At 36.5% G+C, this 17,032-nt stretch overlaps 1 protein-coding gene across 1 annotated transcript; it reads left to right on the plus strand.

Moving 5' to 3' along the window:
- The first annotated feature begins 1,213 nt into the window (after nucleotides 1–1,213).
- Nucleotides 1,214–16,692, plus strand: LOC137738779 (callose synthase 7-like). The gene is given in 42 exon segments (XM_068478252.1): nucleotides 1,214–1,493; nucleotides 2,475–2,575; nucleotides 3,015–3,127; nucleotides 3,212–3,299; nucleotides 3,385–3,495; nucleotides 3,610–3,771; nucleotides 3,899–3,988; nucleotides 4,109–4,200; nucleotides 4,329–4,452; nucleotides 4,820–4,954; nucleotides 5,050–5,126; nucleotides 5,205–5,298; nucleotides 5,597–5,719; nucleotides 6,735–6,852; nucleotides 6,975–7,323; nucleotides 7,414–7,485; nucleotides 7,677–7,737; nucleotides 8,788–8,869; nucleotides 8,963–9,012; nucleotides 9,127–9,213; nucleotides 9,329–9,439; nucleotides 9,654–9,748; nucleotides 9,834–9,915; nucleotides 10,001–10,164; nucleotides 10,266–10,389; nucleotides 10,517–10,620; nucleotides 10,731–10,833; nucleotides 10,919–11,070; nucleotides 11,321–11,430; nucleotides 11,522–11,641; nucleotides 11,728–11,796; nucleotides 11,902–12,100; nucleotides 12,190–12,301; nucleotides 12,988–13,110; nucleotides 13,231–13,349; nucleotides 13,455–13,538; nucleotides 13,732–13,844; nucleotides 13,921–14,150; nucleotides 14,580–15,377; nucleotides 15,487–15,537; nucleotides 15,685–15,870; nucleotides 16,014–16,692. Coding segments are annotated over 42 exon segments (5,841 nt in total). The 5' UTR covers nucleotides 1,214–1,279; the 3' UTR covers nucleotides 16,263–16,692.
- Nucleotides 16,693–17,032: the final 340 nt, after the last annotated feature.

Raw genomic sequence — 17,032 nt, forward strand, 5'->3', positions numbered from 1 at the left:
AGACACATTAATCTGTGACAGGTTGATTATAAAAAAAGAATCTGTCATATAGGTAGATAAATATAATTAACCTGTGATATAGGTTGATTATTAAAATTAAAAATAAAATCTATAAATGGGGTTTAAAGTAGGAGGAAGAACGAGAAATAACAAAAAGATAAATAAAAAGAAATAAGCAAAGAGATAATTGGGAAGAAATTTGATTTTTATAATAAATCTTATCATTGAACAAATAACTATTGATAATTAGATAATTAAATATAACAAATTGGACTTATTTTAATAAATTGAACCATTCATACTATTGGCTCAAAAAATTGAACTTATATCAAGTTTCCCCTTAAAATTTTATCATAACCAGTTACTTGGCATGTGGAATTCAACTTACAATCATAGTAATAGCTATGTAATTGAAATATGATATCATTATAATATAAACAATATCAAAAGTTTATAAATAAAAAAGTTGAAAGAAAGGGGCATTTTTACTATTTTGCACTTACTTAATTGAAATTTTATTTTCACTCATCAAAAGTTGAAAGAAAGGGGCATTTTTGACATTATAAATGTTTTTAACAAATTTATTTGTTTATTTATCAATTTTTTTGAGTCAAACGATAGCGTAAGTAAGTTAGATCCTAAATTAAGCACCGATCGAATTCGAATGCAGACTATCATATAAAGGCACAACATATTTTCACTACTGTGGAAAAATGCCACTTGCGTTAACAAATTTATCTTCTCCTTTTATATACAGGGAAATAAAAATACTAGAAAATTTTCCTGGATATTTTCTACGTGTCACCCTCCTGGCTTAGCTGTCCCCACCTTCTTTCTTCTTTGCGGAGTCACAGTTCCCTTCCCGCCCTATTAACTTCCAGTACTATGCAAACTCCGCTGATTTCAAAAAGCAGCCTCTCCGAAAAGCAGAAACACCCAGGAAAACAAAAGCACTTCCGGGCAGCTGATTGAAGATTTGTTTATCATAATCCTCCAATTCCAAAAGCAAAAGCACTTCAAAAAGCATCTGAAAACAAACAAAACCGAACCCTCGCAGCACCAATTCCTTTCTTGCTTCGAGAGCAAAATCTCACTTTGCTTTCTCTTTCCCCACCTCCCTCCCAAAGTATCTCGCTCTTTCTCTCCCCCCCCCCCTATATTTCTCTCTCTGAATAGCTAAAAAGATGACATCTTTCCTTAATTCGCAACAACCCACATTGAAATCAGTGAGAGCTAAAACCGAGAGGAGGCTGCCGAGGATTGGCGGCGCTTTTCGGAAATGGCGAGCTCCAGCGGTACGAAGAACGAGTTCCGGGGGCCGTCTCGGTCATTGTCGAGGGCAATGACGAGAATGCCCACAAGGGTTTTGGAGTTGCCGAACGAGGACGAGTCGTTGGACAACATAACTGTTCCCTCGGGACTTCCCTCAATTGCTCCGGTTTTTCGAGTGGCGGATGAGATTGAGAAGGACAACCCTAGGGTTGCTTATCTCTGTATGTTATTGTTGCCCTCACTGTTATGTTTGTTTGCAATTAATACTGTTTGGAAACAATTGACAAGAAAAAGTTTGAATTTTTTTGTGTGCATAGTTTGGAACAAAATGTTAAACTGTTGAATTCGGTATTCATTATTTCCTCCATGTATGCTTTACCGTTCTTTACGAATGGCGATAATCCCATGTTAGTTGGTGAAAGGAGAAGGAGAGGGGAAGTATGGTTGGTAGACCGTAGGTGGAAGAGAAATCAAAGCCCTGTAAAGAAAATTAGGAATGTTAGCCACATAATATTTTTGATGGCATACTATTGTTCTTCTGCATACGATTTTCCACTGGTTCCATTCCTGATGACTTCTCCGAATGAAGGAAGAAGTCAGTGGGAAAAGGCCTGAGTAAATCAGTCGTAGGTCAATCCATCCAGGAAGACCCCAGAGTTGTATCCTGGTTGGTTCGCCTCAAACACCAGTCGGAAGCCCGGATAAAGAAGTGACTTGGTTGATAATTGGTATATGGGCATCATACAACTTAGTTGAACTAGAAAACTTGCATTTCAGTTAGATTTAACTATATTCTGGTGATGAAGTCCATATAACTGGCATTTCTTGTTGGCTTGAAAATTTTCTCCAGTGTACATATACATGCCTCTTGTTGGAAGTTTTCTGTTGTTCTACTGTTTCTTTGTCCCTCAATAAAACGTTTTTCTCACTGTAGGTGCTATTTTGTTTCAAACGAGAATATATGGCAGAAAATCTTAATACGACTTTCATTTCCCATTAATAATATTTTTAATCTATATTTCCAATGCGGATAGAATCTTAATGTTCTTTGTGTCAAGTGTTCCTGCTTAGCTTGGTAAGTGAGCTTCATTGTTGCTTGTAATGTGCTTGGTGTGTATGTTTTGAGTACGGCAGAAAACACTTTCTTGATGGCAGTGGCAGAATATGTTAGTCTCTTAGGTTGATATTTTTTGTGCATTCAGGCCGCTTCCATGGATTTGAGAAGGCACACAAGATGGATCCAACATCAAGTGGACGTGGTGTTCGACAGTTTAAGACACTTCTTTTGAACAAACTTGAAAAGGTAGACCCTTAAATTGTTAATGGTTTCTTGTATTATATTTTCTTTTTCGTGAAGATTGGTATGATCTTAGCACTTCATTTATATTTCTCGTTGGTGTGTCTATGAATAGTTAACTTGTGGTTTCATCTGTACGTTAATGTGGCAAGATTTATTTTATTTCTTCTTTACCTCCTTTATCCTTTGTCTTCCATGATTAGAAGTTTCAAACTCAAGACCTCCTGCAATTAGAGCTCTGATTCCATTGTGGACAACGATTGGACCCAAAACTTTAAGCTGTTAGGAAATAAGGGAACAATTCATACCAGGCTACCATTTTAAAATAATCTTTTAAGGCTAATCCTAACACTAAAATATCATTACCAATATTTATGTTAGATGAAGTGCTTTTTGAGAATGAATTGAAGTGTCTTTATATTTCTTAAAATTCTATTCGTTGCAGGACGAAATATTGACAAAACATCAGCTTGCTAGATCTGATCCACAAGAAATTCTGAAGTATTACCACCAATTCTATGAGAAAAATATCAAAGATGGAGAGTACACAAAGAAACCGTAAGGCTTGTCCTTGATTTTTGATATGCTTGATTAATTGGATTAATCGTTGTATCTTATACTTTTGGACTCTAACTCTTGAAGGGAAGAGATGGCTAAGAATTGTCAGATTGCAACAGTACTGTATGATGTGCTCATGACAGTGGTACCTCAATCCCAAATAGACAAACAGGTTTGAGTTTTATGATTTGGGGATGCTCAAGTCCTTAACAGACAGTTTGATACAGAAGGTACTAAAAATAATTGTGTCGTTACAGACACTGAAGATGGCTGAAGATGTCAAGAAGAAAAGGGAGCAGTATGTCAACTATAACATTCTTCCGCTTTATAATGTTGGTGTTAAACCAGCAATTATGGAACTTCCCGAGGTTGTACATGCGCAGTATATGTGATTTCCATTCCTTTCTGATTTCGTTTCATGAAATATTATTTTTCTCTATTGCTTACTGCTTTATTGTCTAATTTTCACCTGAAAATATTAGATCAAAGCAGCGCTCCGTGCTCTACAAAATGTGAACGGTCTTCCAATGCCAAGATTTCATGTGAAGCCCTCGAATCCTGATGACAAGTCAACAGTGCCTACAGAGAGGATTAAACCTGTCAATGATATACTCGATTGGCTTTCTTCTATTTTCGGGTTTCAGGTAACTTCTGCCCGAAATACCCATCTCTTTCATCTTACCTTGGTTCTTATATGCCCTAGGTCCAAAACTTTTATGGGTATGCTAACCTTAAGTTTCTTAATGGAAATTTCATTTTTGTGGTTTGAAGAAAGGAAATGTGGCGAATCAGAGGGAACACTTACTCTTGCTACTTGCCAACATGGACGTAAGACATAGAAATCTTGAAAATTTCACTGAGGTACATCTGTGTTCCTTTGAGATGCTTTGTGTTTATTTTTTGCTTTGAGTTTTACATGCTCCCATTTTTCTTGACTGTATTTTACATGATGATTAAAGATTAACAGAAAGCTTATTGCAGTTGAACAGTGCCACTATACAACAATTGAGCGAGAAGATTTTTAAGAATTATCGTTCCTGGTTTAACTATTTGCATCGTAAAACAAATATTAGGTGAGCGATCTAAATACCATCAATTATAACTTGATGCCTTAATTTGAATTCATAGAGTTGTCACCATTTCAGCACTACTAATTTTCATCTGGCATCTCTATCCCTCCCTCCTCCCCCAACTTTTTAAGGTTCCCTTCGGGTTATGACAGACAACAATTGGAACTTATTTACATTGCGCTCTATCTTCTCATATGGGGTGAAGCTTCAAATATTCGGTTCATGCCTGAATGCTTATGCTATATTTTCCATCAGGTATGTATGCTTTCTTTTCATATTAGCTCATCAAGATGAATGGTCTGGAGTGAATGGCCAAATCCTTGAGTAGTTTTCATTATTTTCTTTGTTTCTTATTATAGCTAGCCTCCTGATAGCAAACTTGATTTTGAAACCAATTCCTCACCATTTATTAAAACAGTAGAAGAACAAAATGAAAGTCCATAAGTACATACTAGCGAGTTGCAAGGTAAAACATAAAAATCTAGTCTACGACATAAATACAATACTGTAAGATTGTAGAGAATCATGCTTGTTCTTAATACACAACTTTTTCAGAAGTTTCACTTTTACATGTCCTGAAACTTATAAGGTTTGATAACACTTTTCTTCCATAATTGTTAAGATGGCCAAAGAGGTATATGGACTTTTATCTAGCAATGCTTATCCAGCTACTGGAGAAATATACCAAACAACAGCACGGGATGAAGAATCTTTTCTGAGGGATGTTGTAACTCCTATCTACCACGTCTTGTACAAGGTAAGGATTGTATTCTACTGCCTGTATTTCTCCACAAGAAGCATTTTTATTACAATTTTGTAATTCAAAAGTTGAATCGCATTTTTGTTGCAAAGGAAGCAAAGAGAAACAAAAATGGCAAGGCAAGTCATTCAAGATGGAGAAATTATGATGATCTAAATGAATACTTTTGGTTAGTACCTTTGATGGTAAATTTTTCTTTCGATCCATTCAGATATAAATAGCTGAAAGGCCTGTTTATTCCTTGTAGGTCTGACAGATGTTTTAGGCTAGGGTGGCCAATGGACCCTAAAGCAGACTTTTTTAGGCATTCAGATGGGAATGGGATTCAACCAACAAATGAGGTACTTATCTTTGTTGAGGTTGTCTGTTTATAACTTTGGGTGGGGGATGGTCAACTTAGACATCTTCGGAAACATTTTATTTAATATCTCATTCCAGTGTTTTATTCAGAAGAAACAAAGTTTACTAAAATTCCTCTTCTCTTATGAGTTGGACTTTTCTGCGTGCTACATGTGCACAGAAACATGTCCATAATGCACAATGTTTGCGTACATGAACATAATTTGTGTCTGCACATGCGTAGGATTTTTTTTCCTTTTTCTTAATAAATTTGTATTCATCTGCATACATGTTTAATAGAGGCCAAATCAAGCTGCTGGTGGGAGGAGGAAACCTAAAACAAATTTTGTAGAAGTCCGAACATTTTGGCACCTCTACAGAAGTTTTGATCGAATGTGGATATTCTTGATATTGGCTTTCCAGGTAGTCTTCATTTATAATTATATGTTTATAGTTTGAGTAATGATTCCAAACTCCCTTAGAGTTCTCAAATACACAATCCTGATATACACTAAACTCCACGTCGTAAGTGTCTTTCAACAATGGTAAGAATCGACCTTTTGGTTTGCTTTTCGATTTTCAGTATGATCTTACAAATAATGTACTCTCTTTCCTGCCCTCTCCTGTCCATATCAACAAGATTGGAAAAACAAGCATATCTCTTTCCTGCTGTCTCCTATCCATATCAACAAGATTGGAAAAACAAGCATACACTTCCCTTGCTTCTGAAATCACCCATATCAGCTGTGTATGCTGTTATATTACTATGATGTTGTCATTTTCCATGCCCACCTCAATTCATATCAGGCCAGTTGTTCAAGAACGAACATGACATAAGATGTCACTTTGATGATAGATTTTGTTTTGTTTAATTTTCAAAGCAATTTGGATTTTGAAGTCCTCTATGGAAGTGGACTTGAATTCTAAACCATAGTTTATTCAAGCTCTTTAACCAACAATATAGGAATACTATAGTCTATACTAAATAGAAAACAAAGTAAAAAATTCCTATCTATGCAAGCTTAAGTGGTGGTGATGGAATTTGAGAGCGATGGAAAAGATACGAATTTGTATTCTCTTTCTATGTTCTGTTTTGTTTTGTGGGAGGAGGATTGGATGTGGTGGGTGGAAAACTGGCAGTGGCAGGCTGGGTAGGTGATGGGGGAAGTTACAGGATTCAGAATGGAGGCAAAATAGGGTAATGCTTTGTTTAAGAAAAAAACTGTCATCTCTGCCGCTAAGAGTGTGTGGCATTTTTCTTTGGGGGAGCTTTTCCATTTGAATCAAAGTTGCTACTCCTGAATAAAAGTGAGGTTGATATGTTTCGTAGATAAAAAAGGATGTGTTTTTAAGATGAAAGGGAGATTGGAGAATTTCTTTTCTTTTAATTCTATACAATTCTTGTAAAGAATGTGCCTCACTATATTCTGATTTTTAGGCTATGCTTATTGTTGCATGGAGTCCTTCTGGTTCTTTGACTGCTTTCTTTGATGCGGATGTCTTCAGAAGTGTTTTAAGCATCTTCATCACTTATGCTTTCCTCAACTTATTACAAGGTGGGTGTTCTTGGCATCTGTTTCCCTATAATGTGTACCGTTATATTCTGCTCTAATGGCATGCCATCTATTTACTGACTTTTCTGCTACACTTTCTTATCTTGTGTATATATGTTCTTCAGCCACTCTGGATATAATTCTTAGTTGGCATTGTTGGAAGAGCTTGAAATTCACACAAATACTACGATACCTCTTGAAATTTGCTGTAGCTGGTGTATGGGCTGTGGTTCTGCCTATTGGTTATTCTAGTTCTGTGCAGAGTCCTACAGGACTTCTAAAATTCTTCAGCAGTTGGGCTAGGGATTGGCGGAATCAATCATTTTATAATTATGCTGTTGCGCTCTATCTGCTTCCTAATATATTGGCTGCTGTGCTATTTTTTCTTCCACCTTTACGGAGGCACCTAGAGCGCTCAAACTGGAGGATTGTCACTCTTTTTATGTGGTGGGCTCAGGCAAGCATGTCTTAAACAAATTTCTTGTTGCCTTGTGGTTGTAGATATATCTTTTTGCTCTGTTATTTTTGCTTGAGTTATGGATATTTGAATGATTTTTTTGGTGTGTTTCTGGCCATACTACAGCCAAAACTGTATATAGGAAGAGGGCTTCATGAGGACGTCTTTTCACTGCTGAAGTAAGTAAAAAGTATCTTCACTTTTATTATTTTTCTTCATCGTTTGACAGTGGGGTGTTGAATGTGAGTGGGAAAAGCTCTGAGAGGGTTCGCCATTTTGCTGCTTGTCTTTCCACTCATTACTTATTACTATTGATATTTGATTTCTGGTCCCCTTGTTCTGATTTTAACAGAATTACCTTTCTTTTCAGATATGCACTGTTTTGGATCATGCTGCTAATCAGCAAGCTATCGTTCAGCTATTATGTGGAGGTGGTTTCTCTTCAATATTCTTCTTTCTGATCTTAAACCCTTTTTTTATTTTCCATTTCTTATTCATGTTCACATACATCCATAGCAGGCATTGGCATATACATTTAGGTTTTTGGTATTTGTATGATTTAACCACACCCGCACATGTACAATCTGTTGTGTGTGCATAAACTCACTTAGCTCCTGAAATGAAAACTGAAGAGTTATGAAATTTAAGATGCATAGCAGCCTGAGTCCACAAATAAGTGGCCGAGCTAATTCTATAAGTTTCAATAACACGAAACAGAATTCCTTGACCACCACACACAGGCTCAACATAAGGGTGATAGTCCTTGAATCTCAAATGGTATATCACCATGTATAGAATTATGATCAGGATTACATATTTTCTTAATATTTTCCCAAATCAGTTATAGCCTGTAAGTCATATTTGAAGATTACCACATAATGTATAACCTAAAAAGTTAGAAGAAAGTAATAGATCCATTGAGAAAGGTACGATGAAATGTTAAGTTACCTGACCTTGTTCTCATTGGCCAGTGGAAAAGATTATTCTGGAAAACCAGAAGCAACATATTTAAAGAACATCACACGATTTCTAGTCTTAGCCAGCTCGAGTTCTCAACTCCACTAGGCTGAACTCGTACTTCTAGAACTCAAATTTTATATTAATGTTGCTTCTTATTTTTTCTGCTACCTTTGTCTCCTAATGCATTCCACCTAGAGATGAACAACAATAATTTTCTTTTTAAACTAGGAAACTTTACCCTGTCAAGTTGTGAAACATTAAGTGTTCATTTGTATGAATCGTAACTGTATACATGGTAAATAGATGCCAAACTTCATTAACTTCCTGTTGACAAGTTGATGCCCAAATGCTGAATTCATGTATACCTGGTCCTAGAAATAGGGTATAACTACTCTCTTTCTTGGGGTGTGATCACTTTATTTTAGGGCCATGTTTCGGTTACTATAGAGCGTTTTTCCTTTCAGGATCCTTTGAACTCATATTTTTTTTATTACTAATCTGATTGTATATTACGATAACAGATACTGCCACTTGTTGCACCAACAAAAATAATAATGAAGATGCCTATAAGTAATTATCAATGGCATGAGTTCTTTCCAAATGGTAATATTTCAAACTTTGCCATACCGCTTTTACTTAAAATGTTTTTAGCTGTAGCCTGTGCTTACTACAAATTCACATTTGGAACTGCTGTAGTAACTCATAATATTGGCGTTGTTATTGCAATATGGGCTCCAATTGTCCTGGTAAGTGAACCGCTGAAGAAATTCTGTTCGAGTGAAAACTGTCATGTGATAAAATTTTCATTTCTTGTACATGCTTATGTAAATTATCACTTTTTAATGATTATTGGTGTATAGGTTTATTTTATGGATGCTCAAATATGGTATGCAATATTTTCTACTATCTTTGGTGGAATTCATGGAGCCTTCAGCCATTTGGGTGAGGTTGGTGGCAAAATTGTTCTCTCTGTTTTACATTTAACGTGTCTATATCTGTCTCAGGCTCTCAGCTAGTCTTGGTTTCTTCCCAATGAACCCTTTATAACTATTTGTCTCTCAGATACGGACCCTTGGGATGTTGAGGTCCAGATTTGAGTCTGTGCCTTCTGCTTTCTGTAATCGTCTTATGCCGTCACAAATTGAGGATGCAAACGAGAAAGGACCATTGTTGGTACTAATTTAATCACTGTTTTCATATTGCTCTATATTACATGGAATTTAAGTTGGTTTTGCCCCTCATATATTTCATACCATACATAAATGATTTGCACACCACATACTGATGCAGGTAATTTGTTTGGTACTTCTTGTCAATGAAAAAAACATGACTTGAAATCTTTTTTCTTCCATGTCTTTGACTAAAAGTAGACACTTTGATCTGGCAGAATGAGGAACGCCAACGAAGGGACATTGCTAATTTCTCTCAGGTGTGGAATCAATTCATAACTTCAATGCGATGGGAAGACCTTATCAGCAATAGGTTAACTGCTTCTTGCTCTCTAATTTACCTTTCAACGCAGTTTTGGCAAGTTGCTGATTATATCCATTCAAAATAAACCGTACAGAGATAGAGATCTGCTGCTTGTTCCATATTCGTCAAGTGATCTGTCTGTTGTCCAGTGGCCTCCTTTCTTGCTTGCTAGTAAGGTATATATTTTACATGCCTTCATATGTTAATTTTATGTACAAACCCAATCAGTAACTCTTAGTATTGTTTTTTTCACATGTGAAGATTCCGATAGCATTAGACATGGCAAAAGATTTTACGGGGAAGACGGATGAGGATTTATTTAAAAAGATCGAGAGTGATGATTACATGTACTCAGCGGTAATTGAATGCTATCAGACACTCACGGATATTATAAATGACCTTTTGGAAGATGAAGCAGATAAGATGTAAGTCAGAAGCATACCAGTTTGAAGGTCATAGATAACCAGAATCGGCTTGCACAATTTTATCCTCCCTATTATAAAGTATGTTTCATCTTACATAACAGGATTGTAAAGTGGATATGCTATGAAGTAGTCAGTAGTATAGACCAGAAAATATTTTTGACTAATTTCCGCATGAGTGGGCTGCCATTTCTTAGCGAGCGGTTGGAGAAATTTCTAAAGCTCTTGGTAACATACTTCCTTCGATGCCTTTCTAAAATTTTTAGTGCTGAGTTTCTCAGTAATAAACTGATAGTCTAGACAATGTAGACATTATACATTTCCTTTCTGAGTACTTAAGTTGGTGCGTTGGCAGCTAGTCGCAGATGAGAATGATGAAAATTCCATGCGTCAGATAATCAATGTCCTTCAAGATATCATGGAGATTATCACACAGGATGTTATGACCAACGGCCATGAGTGAGTTTTAAGAAATAAGTGCATTCTGGTGACAGAACAAAAACTGTCATAACCACCAAATGGGCCTTTCCATCTCCTGTGCTTTTATGAATTTGTTCTTCTCTGTGTAGAATACTGGAGGCAGCACATCCAATTGATCCTCAAAATGTCAAGAAGGAGCAAAGGTTTCAAAAGCTTAAGATTGACCACAGAGATAAGAGTTGGAGGGAGAAGGTAACCTTGGGAGACATTCTTTTGTTGTTGACATTAACTGATTATCTAAGATTTTTGGGTCTTACCATCTTTTATGTTAACATAGGTAGTCAGACTTCATTTGCTTTTGACCGTCAAGGAGTCTGCCATCAATGTCCCTCAAAACTTGGATGCTCGCAGGCGCATCACCTTCTTTGCAAACTCCTTATTCATGAACATGCCACGTGCTCCCAAAGTTCGTGACATGCTCTCATTCAGGTCTGTCATTGTAAACGCTAAGTTTGTCAATGGTAAAATTAGGCAACCAAATGGAATAAGGAAATAACAAAAAAGCCCCCCTTTTGACATGTTTTTGAGACTTGGTTGAAGTTGAAAGATCAATATGGTTTTTCTTCCAACATTTGTGTTGAAGATATATGTCTCTTTCCTCTTTCAAGATTTTCGTTTATGCTTCGGGATCTGATAATTGCTAAAATGAGTTCAATATTCTTCCTGATTTATGGTTCAGTGTTCTGACTCCTTATTACAAAGAAGATGTCATCTATTCTGATGAGGAACTTAATAAAGAAAATGAGGATGGAATCTCAATTTTGTTCTACCTGCAGAAAATATATCCTGGTGCGTGTCAGTCTCATATCTGCATTATTCTTTTCATTTTTTGAAATTGACTTGAACTTACCCTTGCCAACCAACTATGATTGCCAATTAGATGAATGGACAAATTTCCAGGAACGGCTAGAAGATCCTAAGAATGAGATTCCTGGGAAGGACAGATCAGAGTTAACCCGTCAGTGGGTATCTTACAGGGCACAGACACTTTCTAGAACAGGTCTGGATTAATGCGTAAATTCGTCTCTTGTATAATTATCATTTAAATATGTTAACTTATACTTTTAATCTGTATTTTTCTGCTAGTGAGAGGGATGATGTACTATAGGAGGGCTTTAGACCTTCAGTGTGTCCTGGAAACAGCAGGAGATAGTGGTTAGTGGTTTCTGTAACAGATAATGTGTTTCAACAGCAACGTTACCCGATTTTGGTTCCAAAATTTTGTAAAAGCTAGTAAAGTGGCATATGGTTATGTTGCAGAGTTTTTGGGAGGCTACCAAACCTCAGGATTAAGCGAAAATGATGAGCAGGCTGAGCAGGCTTTTCTAGATCGTGCACAAGCTCTGGCAGATTTGAAGTTTACATATGTAGTTTCTTGTCAGATCTATGGTACTCAGAAAAACTCCATTGAAGCTCGGGATAAAAGTTGTTACACTAATATCCTGAAGCTGATGCTAACGTGAGTCAATAGTGCCATAGGATGAACAATGAGTAGATTCCTTTGCTATTTAAATTGTTGATGGCATCGTTTAATAAACTTTTTTGTAGGTATCCATCTCTACGTGTTGCTTACATAGATACAATCGATGAGCAAGTGAAAGGAAGACCCCAAAAAACTTACTTTTCTGTTCTAGTCAAGGGAGGTGACAAATGGGATGAGGTATGGAAAAAGACTGCTTGTTCTATACTCACTGAACAGTGCATAGCATAGTAGTATGTGCCTTGAACGGGAAATAAAGCTACTAATTTTTTTTTTTTCTATTGAAGTATATTATGCGCATAAAGTGGAAGGAATCAGCTTTATTGCGAAAGTGAATTGTTCTGTTAATCTTGGTTCTTGTTGAGTAATAAATTTCTGTTATTCTAGTATATAAAATATTTTATTGAATTATCTTCTTTTCTGTAATGTATGTATCTGTGCATGAATTGGATTTTTTTATTATTGTGGGAAAATAATTACTAATTCAAATTTGTGGTTTTTATTTTGGAATATTTTTCTTAATAAATAAAATAGAAGAATGTAATGGAGAGCTAGAGTTTCAGATATAAAAAAAGGAAGAAACTTATTCTTATACAACATAGTTGTATAATGTATATATCGTTTTTGGGTGAAAGTAGAGAAGGATTAGGCGGTATAATGTATATATTGTAATAGTACTTTTGATTAGATGTCCATTTTGTTGTTGACAAGCTTCATCTATAAACAAGTGTCCAGGAATCCACACATAGAATAGAGTAATTAAGAGCTGGCCCGTCCTACCTGTATTGAGATTAGTGCACTCATATGAGCCATATCGAATGTAGCTAACAGTTGATAACTAATACTTCTGTTTCTTGCATTGCTAGGAAATATACCGCATTAAGCTTCCAGGTCCTCCTACAGATATTGGCGAAGGAAAACCTGAAAATCAAAACCATGCCATTATCTTTACTCGCGGAGAAGCCCTGCAGACAATAGACATGAATCAGGTAGCTCTTCTTGTGTCTTTATGTAAAAAATTATATACAAAGTCGGTCATTTTACCTTCTTATTGCCTGAAAGAGGAAAAAAGGGTGTTATATTGTGCTTTATTCATCCTCTTTTTCCAGGATAATTACTTTGAAGAAGCTTTCAAAATGAGAAATGTGTTGGAGGAATTCCTAAAGCATCGTCGTGGGAACCGAAAACCCACAATATTGGGTCTAAGGGAGCATATTTTCACTGGAAGGTAAGCCTTTCAATATATCCGCTCAAAATTTATGGACCTTAATGGGATGATTAGTGGCAATTGTAGTGTTATATGCTTATTTTTCTTTTCCTTCCTAATGTACAGTGTTTCATCACTTGCTTGGTTCATGTCGAATCAAGAGACCAGTTTTGTAACTATTGGCCAAAGAATTTTGGCAAATCCACTGAGGTAAGCCTTAAATTACATTTGACTGAGGCACATTCTAATTCTGTTATGTACTTCATTTCTTGGTTTGGGCGTGGTGAGAGGACGAATATCCATTTAACTCTAGCCACCAGAATCGTAATCCAATCCTCAATTGTTTGTTATTTATTTACTATTACCTTTCCAGTACCTATCTAATGTCATTCCAACTTGACAGGGTACGGTTCCATTATGGTCATCCTGATATATTTGATAGAATCTTCCACATAACAAGGGGTGGCATAAGCAAAGCTTCAAAAACAATAAACTTGAGCGAGGATATATTTGCAGGTAATTTTCCATTCTTAACACGATCATCCACTAATTTAGTATTATATCAGTTGATTAATTGTGTTGATGCCTTCAGGGTACAATTCAACTATGCGTGGGGGGTTTATAACGCATCACGAGTATATCCAAGTAGGCAAGGGGCGTGACGTGGGAATGAACCAAATATCACTTTTTGAGGCTAAGGTTTCAAATGGAAATGGAGAACAAACACTTAGCCGTGATGTTTACCGGCTTGGGCGTCGGTTTGATTTCTTCAGAATGCTGTCCTTTTACTTCACAACAATTGGATTCTATTTTAGTAGTATGGTATGCTAGCGAGACTAATCTCATTTGTCTAATGATTTACTTTGTTCCATTAGTAGTTTATACTGAGTAGATTTCTCAGACAACATGTCAGATGTCAATGCAGTCTCTGCACTTCATTAATCCATCCTTTGTCTATAGGACTAGGTTGGCATTGCTTAATTCATGTTTGAGAGAAGATTTTTCAGATGATTATATATGTTACTGACAATGTCCATGACAGGTACAATAGTTATAGATGATAAGGCGGCCAGCCATATTCACAATAAATTGATTGAATCTGAGAATTGTATAAATAGGAAGGGCATTATTAGAGTTTTGAGGATGTCTTTTGGTTGTCTTTGGCTTTTTGTGTTTATCTGCTTGAAGGGATGTGGTATTTTACAACTGACTTATGTATTGCAGCTTGACACGGACATTATATTGTTTCAGGTAACTGTGCTGATTGTATATGTGTTTTTATATGGACGTATGTACATGGTTATGAGTGGGTTAGAGAACGAGATCCTGGACAGTCCAGCCATACATGAGAACAAAGCCTTCGAAGAGGCTTTGGCTACCCAGTCCGTCTTTCAACTGGGCTTGTTGCTTGTGCTTCCCATGGTAATGGAAATTGGCCTAGAGAAAGGGTTCCGCACTGCCTTGGGTGATTTTGTCATCATGCAGCTGCAGTTGGCCTCTGTTTTCTTCACATTCCAACTTGGAACAAAAGCCCATTACTATGGAAGGACAATCTTACACGGAGGATCTAAATACCGTGCAACTGGCCGTGGTTTTGTTGTCGTCCATGCAAAGTTTTCCGAGAATTACAGACTCTACTCACGCAGTCACTTTGTGAAAGGGTTGGAATTGCTGATTCTGCTGATTGTTTATGGAGTCTATGGGGAATCTTATAGGAGTTCAAATCTTTTTTGGTTCATCACCTTCTCCTTGTGGTTTCTGGTTGCTTCGTGGTTGTTTGCTCCTTTCATATTCAATCCGTCCAGCTTTGACTGGCAGAAAACTGTAGATGATTGGACAGAGTGGAAGAGGTGGATGGGAAACCGTGGTGGTATTGGGATATCACCTGACAAAAGTTGGGAATCATGGTGGGATGAAGAACAGGAACACCTCAAATACACAGTTTTCCGGGGAAGAATTCTTGAGATAATACTTGCGCTTCGGTTCCTTATTTACCAATATGGAATTGTTTACCACCTTGATATAGCTCATCACAGCAAGAGTTTACTGGTAATATTCGTGTTCTATTATATTTGACTAGTTGTTCTCCTGTTGGCCTATAAATAGTTGTTTAGCCTTAAGGCCTAATTTTTACGACTTTTTTTCAATTTCTTTGCAGGTTTATGGACTTTCTTGGGTGGTTATGGTAACTGTTCTTCTCGTTTTAAAGGTATGCAAATAAAAATCATTAATAACTAGTAAGTATGTTTGATGCGAAGGTTGTTTGGACTTGGTTTTGAGTGGGTTACAGATAAAAATGTTGCTTCTCTGATGATATGATATATCTGATGTTGCTTATTTTGCATGTTTCCATCAGATGGTTTCCATGGGTAGACGAAGATTTGGCACCGACTTTCAGCTCATGTTCAGAATTCTGAAAGCGCTTCTGTTTCTTGGTTTCATGTCAGTCATGACTGTCCTATTTGTTGTTTGCGGCCTTACTATTTCAGATCTATTTGCTGCAATCCTTGCCTTTCTACCCACAGGCTGGGCCCTTCTTCTGGTAAGTTAAATGTTTTATGTTGTTTAAGCGTCGAGAGTTTTTTCATTTCGAAAATACCTGTCTCAAAATTATGCTTAGAAGCAATGTCCCAAACTTTTCCTAATTGTATTCACTAAACCAATTGTTTGTTTCCTTCTTTCAAGATCGGACAAGCATGCAGGCCGATGTTCAAAGGGCTAGGGTTCTGGGAATCAATCAAGGAGCTTGGAAGAGCATACGATTACATAATGGGACTAGTAATCTTCATGCCGGTAGCCATTTTGTCATGGTTCCCGTTTGTATCAGAGTTCCAAACACGTATCCTCTTCAACCAGGCATTCAGCAGAGGCCTGCAGATTTCCAGGATTCTTGCAGGGAGGAAAGACAAGACTGCGTCTCGGACAGAAGCTTAAAAATTTCCATCTACATTGAAGCTTTTAGCATCTCTAAGTTCATATCCGCAATTAGAATATAATTTATCCTGTGAAAATCCATAGAAACATAACAATTAATTTTATGAGGAAGACTAAGTAGAGTGCCTTTGTAGTTGCTTGTCTTTGCCACTCACTGCCTATACCAAGTTTCATGTATATCATTAGCTGCTATCGTCTTTCCACTTATGATGTTAAATTGCATAATTTTGAATGTTCATTGGAATTGGTGGATGCTTCCATGAATATACGGTCTAGTTTCGTGTCTAGGACTAGATTGATAACCTTCTAAATAGTGGCTTATTCATTCAAACTCAATCTTGTATACCAAACGAGGCCTAAGTTCTTGGATTTGGAGTCCTCTGCCTTTGAGTTAGGCAGAGCATAGATCTTTTAAAGGACCAACCTTTTGTAACCAGATTTTTTCTCTCCAAATGTCTATTTTCAATTTGAACGTACATACAAAATTGAATGAAAATATTTTAAATTAGATAATATTGATTTTGTTTAGTGCATGACCAATAATTCAACAAACGAGAGATGCTAGGATCAGTCATTGGTAAAATAATTTATGCAAGGTTGTTCATGTAATTTGAAGATAATATAAGGTTACTGGTAAAAGGTTACGTGTTCAAGAAATAAAAATTTAGTCATTAAATTATTAACATAACCATCATCAGTTACTTGGAATGTGGAATTCAACTTCAAACATATTGATAACTATGTAATTGAAGTACCGGATAACATTATAA

The sequence above is a fragment of the Pyrus communis genome, chromosome 7 (genome assembly GCF_963583255.1).
Source record: "Pyrus communis chromosome 7, drPyrComm1.1, whole genome shotgun sequence".
Taxonomy (NCBI): domain Eukaryota; kingdom Viridiplantae; phylum Streptophyta; class Magnoliopsida; order Rosales; family Rosaceae; genus Pyrus; species Pyrus communis.